General features: G+C 31.8%; 2 protein-coding genes across 3 annotated transcripts; both read right to left on the bottom strand.

The window, feature by feature from the left end:
- Window positions 1-316: 316 nt before the first annotated feature.
- Window positions 317-4,844, bottom strand: LOC131599770 (SKP1-like protein 1A). Its single transcript, XM_058872036.1, has 2 exons — window positions 4,830-4,844; window positions 317-805 (listed from the first exon to the last, which is right to left on the bottom strand). Exons 1-2 carry the CDS (start codon window positions 4,842-4,844, stop codon window positions 317-319), a joined length of 504 nt encoding a protein of 167 aa, XP_058728019.1.
- Window positions 4,845-9,860: 5,016 nt separating this feature from the next.
- On the bottom strand, window positions 9,861-10,346 carry LOC131599769 (SKP1-like protein 1A). Of its 2 annotated transcripts, XM_058872035.1 has the most exons (2): window positions 9,967-10,346; window positions 9,861-9,885 (listed from the first exon to the last, which is right to left on the bottom strand). In XM_058872035.1, exons 1-2 carry the CDS (start codon window positions 10,344-10,346, stop codon window positions 9,861-9,863), a joined length of 405 nt encoding a protein of 134 aa, XP_058728018.1. The 2 variants fall into 2 exon arrangements, with proteins under 2 accessions (XP_058728018.1, XP_058728017.1); XM_058872034.1 differs by having other exon boundaries at window positions 9,861-10,346.
- Window positions 10,347-11,900: the final 1,554 nt, after the last annotated feature.

Raw genomic sequence — 11,900 nt, 5'->3', positions numbered from 1 at the left:
AATTTTAAACTGAAAATATATGCAAACTACGCAATCTCTGAAAGAGGTCAGAATGATACATCCATAGGAAAAGACACAAACTGTTTCAATATTAGTTCCAAACAGAACCAATCCACAATACAGTCAACACAACATCATTAACAATACATAAAAGTACTAAATCATATATAGTTAATATGTATTGCACCACATTCATGAATAAAACTAAACATAACATTAATCCCTAGGACTGATCCTTAACAGGTAAAATATAATATGAATTTCTTCTCTAAACTTAGCACTCTATTTCTAATTTAATCTTAAAACAAATATGTAATCATTCAAAAGCCCATTGATTTTCGCGACGAACTTCCTCCTCTTCCTCCTTAGTGAAGTCATTCTTAATGTTGAAAGTCTTGCGAATCTCCTCCGGTGTCTTACCCTTTATCATGTCCGCCACAGTTTTACATGTAAGATCCAACAGACTCTTGATGTCCAAGTAGTTTGCAGCCAAGATGAGATCAAAGAGTGTCTTTTGATCAACCTTGACAAATTCAGCATCCCAGTTCTTGATTTCATCCTCGTCAACAGATCTTCCATCAGAATTCGCAGCATCGACATGCTTATTGCAGTACTCAATCACCTTGGCCAAAATCTTGCTTGTTACATTTGGAAGAGGGATTCCGGTTTCATCAGCACAATCATCCTCAATCATATGCTTGATGGTTTGTGACTCCAACGCCACTGCTTCGTCTATTACAAAAATCTCACCATCACTACTCTTGAGATTGATCTTCTTTGCTGATGTTGATGCCATGATTGTATTCTGATTTCTTAACTTTTTCTATAGAGATAAAACCCTAACCCTAAAACCTTAACCCTTTTCAAAGTTAGAAAATAGAGAATGAGCTGAGGAGTGTAGAAAAACAAAGGGCCCGAGTAAGATTTATAGGTTCTAAAAGTAAATAAATGCCAAAATCTACCGGGTAGCAATTCTTTTAAATATTTTGATTAAAATAAAACTTTTTGATTCAAAAATCAAATCAAATCATATCCATTATTAAAATTTGTTAGAAATAATTTAAATAAATGCCAATATCTAAAACAAAATGCCAAAAAATTAATCTAAAAGTAATGAAACAAATTCAATTTATAACTTTTATGAAAATTCGCAGACATTATTAGATAATTTAGTTTAATTTTCTTAAAAAAATCAAGAATAACGAAATAATTTATATTAGATATGTCATATTTAAATATATTATATTTAATCTATATAATAAGACTATCATTGCAAATCATAATTTTTTTTAAAAGTAATTAATATTACTATTTTAAAATTTTTAATAATAATTTTCAAATATTTTAATATCTATAAATTAAATATTAATTTTATAATTCAATGTCAAACGTATTTTTTAATATTTAAAATATATTTTATATAAATAATAAATTATTTAATTATATTTATTATAACTTGTTGATTTCTAACCTAATTCAAATTCAAAATATAATTTTTATTATAAAAACTAAATATAATTAGTTTTATAATAAATTTATCTTACCTTGATGTGCTCTAAATACTAGATAGAGATAAAATATGTTGTAGATATAGCATCATATTTCTTATATAAAACTGTTAATGTAAAATTTCATTTTATTTATGAGTATGAACATTGAGATCTTCTCAGGTTAATTCCTTTAAATATATTTAAAAATTGATAAATTTTAATTTTTTTATAAGCAATTTTTTATTAAACAACACAAAAGGTGCTAAGTGCTAACCCAATACAAAACGAACAAAGACAAAACAGTCGAATCCAAAAAATCAACCACAAATCAAAATACGATTACACCACTACTAAATTTGACGGATTAACAAACCAATTGTCTTTGTCAACATCTAAGCCTCTATTAGCTAGAATCAAAAATCAGTCTCACCCAATAGATTTATACGGTTAATGATCTCTCCGACGGTCCAAACATTGTTAGTGAAAACCAAAGTGTTCCTGGCCCTCCATATGTTCCAAGAAACCAGCAACCAGAAAAACATAAAGAAAGAGGGTCAAACATAAACTGAAAAACTATCCCAAATGTAATCAACCAACTATTGGTTAGTCCCAACATTTCCCAAAGCAACCTCCTCACCTGCCAGCCACTCAAAAATCGCCTCCCACACTTTCCTGGTTCCGCTACACCCAAAGAAAAGTGGTAAGAGATACGTCAGTAATGACACCTCTCCGTAATAACTCTGTTCTAGTAGGAATGCTATTAAGAATGAAATGCCATCCAAAAATCTTGACCTTTCCGGGAACCTTCGCTTTCCATATGTTATTAATCACCTAAATTTTATTGTTGTCCAACAAAGTTCCATCAGGCCTCACAGCGTACAAACTTTGATAAAAGTTCCTCACTGTTATCCAAATTACGCCACCAGATAACCGAATTATTGCATTCTGCACAGGGGAAGAATTAGCAAGAAGAAAAAATAGTTCATTCCACTCATCTGATAGAGCCCCCGAAAAGTCCCCAAAATCCATACCTTCCAATGACCATTCTCCCATAATCCTAAATCTGCCACATTCTAATCGTTCGACGAACACCCCTCAAACAGATTCAGAAACAGACCTTTAAGAGTAAAATTACCAACTCATCAGTGATTCCAAAAATTAATTAAACCTATGGCCAAACCTTAATTTGCACGATAAGGAGCTAAAAAACCAAGATTGACCATTGAACTTACTCCTATACACCTCCCTCATGTCTCGCTACCACAACAAATTTTTTTCAACTTATTCACCGCCACCTCATCTTGAAGACAATTCATTCCTTCACCATACCTAAATTCCAAAAGATCAGACCAAATTGCGTCCTGCTCTGACATGTACCTCCAACCCTATTTGCTAACTAGAGCAAGATTAAAAATCTCCACGTTTCTAACACCCAAACCTCCATCCTCTTTATCCAAGCAGACCTTATCCCAACTGACCCGACACATACTTCTCTTATCATCCCTTTTCCCCACAAAAATTCCTTTTGAATTTTGATCATTTCCTCCCACGCAACTCAAGGAGCTTTAAAGAACGACAACCAATACATCGGGATATTAATCAGCACAGAATTCAAAAGTGTTACTTTACCTCCAAGAGAAATATGTTTGCCTCGCCATGATGAAATTATTCTCGTTAACTTCGAGAAAATAGGCTTCCACGTATTATTTCTCCTGTGATTTGCTCCAACTGGAAATCAAGGAAGGAAAATGGCAGATTACCGATATCGCAAGGCAAGAAATTTTAAGCCGCAATTAGAACCTCTTCACTAATTTGATACTAAATAACTTGCTTTTGTTGAAGTTGATACATAATCCAGACACTAGTTCAAAACCCCTCAAAATTGCCTTGATACATAATCTAGACACAAGTTCAAAACCCCTCAAAATTGCCTTGATACACCATAAGTGATTTACTTTTCTTAGTGAGTAGTTTTTACTGTTAGTAACTACCATTGTTATTTTAGAGTTTATCCGTTAAGAGCAATTTGTATATATAGTGGCTTCTTCTCCTTTCTCTTCTGTAATAAAAAATATATCAATGCAATGATTTCTCTACCTTTCTTTTTCTTTGTTTTGTACCTTAACACATTTGTAACCTCCATTTATTTTATGATTAGTACAGGCACTATAAGAAAAAGGTCTCCTGCCACGCCCAAGAAACCGAGGATATATGCAAAATAACTGTGGCGTTAACGCTGAGGCCACGGTTTGGCCACAAAAATACAACTGTGGGATATGCGGCCGTGGCCTAAAGTATAGTCCACAGTTTTTTGGTATATACCACATTTTTTTGACCACCGTGAATTTTATAGGCCACGGTTTAGGTAGTTTGATTAAGGCCGCAGTTTACATTTGCCATGATTACAGAACTTTGGCCATATGGTAAAGCCACGGTTTCAATTTAACGTTTAACATACAGTTTTGGTTCAAGATATAGCCACGGTTTGATTATGACCACAGATTTAAAACCGTAGTTATATGTTATGCATTCTAAACCATTTATCTTGCCATAGTTTATTTCTGTATCATTACATAAATATGTCATTATATATATATATATATATATATCAATATAAAATTAACAATAATATTGATCAATATAAAATTAACAATAATATTGATGATTAGAATCTAATTAATTACAAGCAAATTAACATTAACGTCAAATGTAAGTTTTTTTTGTAGTGCCACTAATAATTTGGATACTAAGTTTTGATGTCATCCTAAATTCAAAACAACCATGGGATTTAAAACAAGAGCTAAATTAAACACAAGTTTCTCTCAAAGAGTCATCCCAAAATAACAACAAAAGTTCTAAGAACTAGCTAGCTAGATAATATAAAACACAACTTCTTAATATTCTTCTTGATCACCTCCTTGTTTTTCTTCCACATCTTCAGGACAACCTTCTTCCACATCTTCATGATCACAAACTTCTTCCATATCTTCATCACAATCTTCTTCGTCTCCACTCTGCAATAAACATCATTCAACATATTACAACTTTAGAGGCTCATTTAATGGATTCATAATAAACAAGTATATCAGAATTCATAATCATTTGCATTCACAAATATATGTTCTTTTTATTTTAATTTACATGTTTTTTGTAAACAATACACACTTGTGGTATATATATTTAACAGCTTGACATAAATATATGTTCTTTTCAGTATCTTGAACTTCCTTATGGCAATGCTTTTCTCTCTCTATTCTCTTCTGACAAAATACCAACATCAGAAAATACCAACAAGACTATTGTTAACAATGTGACGATTTTCGATCAAGTAAATTCGACCGATGAACTTGCCATTGAGAATGCTAATGCAATAACTGGTTTTGTATTGGAACCAGAATGGCCACAAAACAAATCTCAAGGATTTCATGATTCTGCAACAAATGTGAGGCCAAATATAACAACTGCAGCTTTATCCATTAGTGAAGGCAAAGTCTAAAAATCGAGTAACACCGTTGATGTACTCTTGACTAAACCACGAAAATTTAGTCCACTCTTTGTCCATCACTTGATAATCTAAATATTTGAAACACAACACATAACACATTCAAAACTGAATTCATACAAAAAAAGTACTAACAGTACCAAAACATGTGCTGCAATGAATTTAATTTCCAAAAACAGAACCAAAAAAATATTACAAAAGCATGTAACTATTAACTCTCAGAAACAAAAACAAACTCACATATAACATTTCATAAGACTAATGAGGTATGTCTCTTTATACCTCAATCAAACAATGTATGAACTATGAACTAAATCAAACAACATATCCAACAAGACTTGAATCAACAACAGGTTTTCCAGTACCACCCAATCCTAATTTTAACAATATAAATGGAATTAAACTATCACATTGGCCACAAGACAGGGACAAAATCTTTTCAAGAATTATTGTATATACATTATACCTAATTTACAACTAATCAGGTAAGAAAAGCACTAACATGATTACTGATTACTGTATTATGATTACTGTAGTATGCAGATAAACAATAGCGAGGAAAAAGTGCATCTATTTATTGCTTTAGGTGAAATGATTACAGTTTCAAAATCATCAACCAAAATTAGCCAAAAATAAAAGAGGAGTTAAAACCTGCTCAGAAAAATCTATCTTCTTGCCGTGTGATCCTTTGTCCAAGCCAATCTATGAAAGACAAAACAAACAATTCACTCATTTTTTATGTTAAGCACGCAATATTCTATACATGTTAAGCACGCAATATTCTATACATGTGATGGATGAAAACTATTAACATGCATCTCAGCATGTAAAATGTATTGAAGCCACCCACATAAGCTATGGCATCTTCTGTATCTAATAGTGAAAAACAGAACCAGTATGTATATTACAAGTTTGGTACCTGCCAATGTTCAAAAATGAAAACAGGGCCTATAATGTTCCACGCATGAAAACTTGCTATCTTGGTACTATGTACTGATAGAGCCATGTTCTTTTATCCTTTATTGTACTTTCAAGTTTCAAATTCAAAGGTTTAAAATTGAAGTCTCTAAGTGCAGTTGTGTCGCACTGTAATTGTAACACAATAATAAGTGTACTTGCGGCAACATTTGTCTACAATTTAAACAGTTTCTTGTTTGTGATTTGAGTTTTCAGGTACAGCTTTGAAGTTTGATGGTTTACAAAGTCAATAGAAAGATAACGCCAATCACAATGAAATTCTACAATCAAGCTTGGAAAATCAGGATTTAACTTCTCTAGAGCGAACAATTCAATTCACTTTCGAGTATAAAGTAAGTGATAGTCTTAACTGATGATTGGAAATGGAACTGTTGATAACATATCCAGACTGTTTTACAAGTCCATTCAGCCATTAACCAATGAATACAAATAAATATAGGACTAACCTTATGTCTATTTCTGTACGTATTGTGTTTGTACTTTTTTTATAAACATATTTCAATATGTATTCAATAGTAAAAATCATAATCATTCTAAAATTTAAATTTAATTGAAAATTTTGTAACGCGAGATATTATAGTTGTTGAATGGTGTAAACAGATGAGAAGAACATGACCGATACTCTATCTATGGAATAAAAATACCTCTCCCACTGCAGCAGAGGATGTAGAGTCAAAATATTCTTTCAACTTCTTAAACCAACTGGGGCTCCTCTCTGCAACATACCTGAAAATTACACGAGAACACATATGGTTATATTAAATCACTTCTATTTTCTGAAATTACTAATGGTGTTTGCATGTCAATTTCAGTGTTGTGTATGGTGTTTGTGCTTCACAAATCACAAGATACGAGTTATTGAGAAACGTTATCTAAACTATCTGAACTTAACATCAATTTGTAAACACATAAACCCTAAACCAACAGAAAATTTGGGAGAAGGATGAAGGGATGAAGAGAGTTAGGGTTTCGGTGAAATCTTGAAGAAGATTTGGGAAAAGGTGAAGGGATGAAGAGAGTTAGGGTTCGTATGAACAGATGATTGAGGTTAGTGAGATGAAGGTGAAGCAGAGATGAAGTCTGAGATGAAGGTGAAGTAGAGATGAAGGTGAAGCGGAGATGGAGGTGAAAGTAAACTAACATGTAAGCGGAGATGGAGGTGGCAGCAGCGGCGCAGCGAGATGGAGTTAGCTAGGGTCTCGTCTTCTTCTTTAGAATTTACAATTCAGATCGTGGATGCATATTTTTGTTCTTTCAATTTGTTTTTTTTAATTAAAAAAAATAAAAAAGAAAATAAATTTTTTGAGGGAAACTAAAAAAAAAAAGGGAACTTTTGGAGTGGTTTTTTTTGGGGCTTTGGCCACAGTTTGAACTGAAAATTATAAGGCCGCGGTTTTTTGATTGCGGCTTAAAATATCTACCGTTACATAACCGTGGCAACTGAGGTAAAGGCCACAGTTTCACACTCCGGATTCAATATTTTAATACATATGTCTACGATTTGAAAACCATGGCAAAAACTCGTATTTGGCCACAGTTCCAGAGCTATGGAAAAATTTAGCGTGGCCGTAGGCCAAAAATGTAGTAGTGAGGTAAGTGAGAATTAAGCTCAAAATTAGTGCAAATAATGAGGACTTAAGGCTTGAACTAGTATAAATAGAGGCTAATGTATTAAGCAAAAGGGAGGAGACACCTAAGGGTGACACTTAGGAAGGATCCATCACTTTCCACTAGACTTTCTTGAAAACATTGTTATTTTCTTTTAGTTCTTTAGTTTAGACTTTGTAATTTTTAGCACTTTGATATAATCAAGTTTTCATCTTTACTTTATTTTGTCATTTACTTTACTTGTTTCTTATTATTTACTTTCCTTGCAATATTCTTACCTTTGATTATTGTTGTTGCCCATCTCACCATGAGTCAGTAGATCTTTAGGGACTTCGGGGTTATGCGAGTCCATCATATAATAAATATCTACTAAATCTATGTCTTTAAATTTACGAGAAGTTTAGGCTTTATTTATTTCAAATATTGATTACTATTTTTACATTTATGATGGGTGCGATAGCAAGTAAATAGAGATGGCATTCATGTATTTGAAAGATAATGAATTAACATCTAAAAGCGAGTTGTTAAACAACTGAGTTCGAGGCGCCACTAACAAGGTGACTTGATCTCAGTTGAGAAACAATCAAGTAGCATCGTCACGTAACAAGAGGTAGCGCTTTTGATTGATTTACTTAGTTGTGCCTGAAACACGTTTAGATATATATGCACGCCACAAAAGTGGGTGACACGCATATTTATCTTATTTTCTATAAAAATTACTTAGAAATTCTCGCAATTCATAACATACACAATCTTAGGGGTGAGTCTAGATGGATGAATCATAATTCCTAATCCTGTTTTATACTAATAGTTAAAAATTTATCTTTCAATTTGCAATCAAACAAACCACTTGCGATCACCTTAGATAAGCATAACTGAGATAGAACTTGGTAATCACACATCTTCTTGTGAGATCTAAATTTTGTATTACTTAACACAATCGTGCACTTGCAGGTCACACTCATCACTGACGCATGAAAATAATTTTGACTTATTTGAGAAAGCTTACACAAATGCTAATACCAATTCTTAATAGGTCACGCCCAAACCATGAAAATAATTGGTCTAGTTATATAGTATACTACCATATGCTTTGAAAAGATACCACCTTTAATTCTCTATTTTCTTAAAATTAGAATTTGCCAAAAGAGAAAGGGGACATTGCTTTAGTTGATCTATCGGAAAGATAAACATAAAAATTTTATGTTGGGATGACAATTGTATCCATATTAAATAGATATTCATAAAAATTATATATGATAAATAGGATAAAAAACCCGTAAAAATAGGTACAGGCTCAGATAATTATCCATTAAAATAAATTAAAATAAATAGGAATGAGTGAGGGTACGGATATCTTAGTACCTACCTTGCTCATACCCGCATAGTGTATGTTTGTATATTTTAATTGATATCCTTATATAAAAAATATGTTTATATCTTTAAAAAATATATCACAATTAAACTATTACACTATTTAATATAAATGTTTCTTTATTTCTCAATTCAAAAGTAAAATCTTTGAATTTATTGTTAATTTTGTTAAAAAATTCAAATGATATGATATTTTTCAATTGATAGATTTATTTTTACTAGAATTGTAGATAACGGGTGCAGGTACTTAGAAGTGCGGGTAACCGGTGCGTGTAAGGATACTTAAGTATCCATAGAATCCAGGTAAAAGTATAAAATTTGAAGTCCACGCAAATATAGGTTTAGATACAGACATTTTTTCAAACTTTAGGTATAAGGACGGATACAATAATACCCTATCCATTGCAATTCTTAATTCTAAGTCTACGGTAGACAATTCTTAATTGTTAATTCAAAGTTCCCGATAGACAATTGTTTTATGGGGTGCTAGTGGTGAATGAGGTGGTGAATTTTGCTAGAAAAGAAGGAAGTAAGTGCATTCTTTTTAAACTTGATTTTGAGAAGGCGTATGATAAAGTTACCTTCTTAAAACTTAAAAAGAGATAATTGAGAGAAAAAAAAAAAGAATTGTTTAATTTTTAAGATTTTTTTTTTTGATATAGAATGATAAATAATAATCCATCCTAAATTTTTCGGAATTTTGAAACTGCTTGTCTGCAATTTTAAACTGAAAATATACGCAAACTACACTATCTCTGAAAGAGGTCAGAATGATACATCCATAGGAAAAACACAAACTGTTTCAATATTAGTTCCAAACAGAACCAATCCACAATACAATATAATATGAATTTCTTCTCTAAACTTAGCACACTATTTCTAATTTAATCTTAAAACTAAATATGTAATCATTCAAAAGCCCATTGATTTTCGCGACGAATTTCCTCCTCTTCCTCCTTAGTGAAGTCATTCTTAATGTTGAAAGTCTTGCGAATCTCCTCCGGTGTCTTACCCTTTATCATGTCCGCCACAGTTTTACATGTAAGATCCAACAGACTCTTGATGTCCAAGTAGTTTGCAGCCAAGATGAGATCAAAGAGTGTCTGTTGATCAACCTTGACAAATTCAGCATCCCAGTTCTTGATTTCGTCCTCGTCAACAGATCTTCCATCAGATTTCCCAGCATCGACGTGCTTATTGCAGTACTCAATCACCTTGGCCAAAATCATGCTTGTTACATTTGGAAGAGGGATTCCGGTTTCATCAGCACAATCATCCTCAATCATATGCTTGATAGTTTGGGACTCCAACGCCACTGCTTCGTCTATTACAAAAATCTCACCATCACTACTCTTGAGATTGATCTTCTTTGCTGATGTTGATGTTGATGCCATGATTGTATTCTGATTTCTTAACTTTTTCTATAGAGATAAAACCCTAACCCTATAACCTTAACCCTCTTTAAAGCTAGAAAATAGAGAGTGAGCTGGATGTGTAGAAAAACAAAGGGTCTGAGTAGTATTTATAGGACAAATAGAGGTTCAATCGTACCTAACAAATTTAATTTATGGATTTGATTTGATTTGATTTTTGAATCAAAAAGATTTATTTTTTCAAAATATTTAAAAGAAATGCTACCCCGTAGATATTGGCTTTTCTGTTACATGGTTAACAAATAAATAAAAAATGCTAAATAATTAATCTAAAAGTAATGAAACAAATTCAATTTATAACTTTTATGAAAATTCGCAGACATTATTAGATAATTTAGTTTAATTTTCTTAAAAAAATCAAGAATAACGAAATAATTTATATTAGATATGTCATATTTAAATATATTATATTTAATCTATATAATAAGACTATCATTGCAAATCATAATTTTTTTTAAAAGTAATTAATATTACTATTTTAAAAATTTTAATAATAATTTTCAAATATTTTAATATCTATAAATGAAATTTTAATTTTATAATTCAATGTTAAACAAATTTTTTAATATTTAAATTATATTTTATATAAATAATAAATTATTTAATTATATTTATTATAACTTGTTGATTTCTAACCTAATTCAAATTCAAAATATAATATTTATTATAAAAAATAAATATAATTAGTTTTATAATAAATTTATCTTACCTTGATGTAACTTGATGAGAGGAGTGGTTAAGTGAGAATTGGACGAAATGAACAATTCGGAGTAGTGAGTTTTGTGCAAGCGAATGTCGCAAGGTGAGGGATTTGGAGGTAACAATTGAAACAACGATGTGAGGATAAGTATTAAGGATAGTCTACGTTGGATTGAAAATTTGTGAACCATATAGTCGACGTGATTTTTAACAAGGACATTGGCTTAAAGAAGGATTATCAGAGTTGCGCAGCGGAAGCATTGCGTTGCACTGTTGTTATACGACTTGTAAGAAGTGAAGGAAGATATGTCAGAAGACTGTGAAGTGGAGTTATCTTGATGTTTGGATTGATAGATTGTTGGAATAAGTGCGATGAGCCGGGATGCTGCATTGGGTCGTAGATTATTGTGAATCTGGTAAGAATAGTAATGTGCTTGTGTTCTTGTGGAATCGTTGTTGTGCCGAAGAAGTAGTGAATGAAGTGCTTCCAAACGTGATTTGGATATTTGATAATTGGATACGATATTTGATTGCGATGGTGTTGTCAAGTAGATTTTCGAGGACGAAAATATTCTAAGTGGGGGAGAGTTGTAACGCCCGAAAATTTGATTATTCGTTTGATCTAGACGTTTGGAGTGTTTAGTGAAGTTTTCGTATTTTAAGACGATTTAGTCGGTATTAGTTTGGGATAGCGGATTGATATTTAATCAAGAGTTCTGATATTTTCAGTATTAAAAATATTATTGGAAGAATATTTGAAGTTTTGGGAATTTTCTGAGTAAGTAAGATTAGACCGAAAATATTCGATTTAGTCGA

This window comes from Vicia villosa, linkage group LG4 (assembly GCF_029867415.1).
Source record: "Vicia villosa cultivar HV-30 ecotype Madison, WI linkage group LG4, Vvil1.0, whole genome shotgun sequence".
Classification (NCBI taxonomy): Eukaryota; Viridiplantae; Streptophyta; class Magnoliopsida; order Fabales; family Fabaceae; genus Vicia; species Vicia villosa.
The sequence above is the reverse complement of the archived record's forward strand: the minus strand, read 5'-3'. Positions and strand labels throughout refer to the sequence as shown.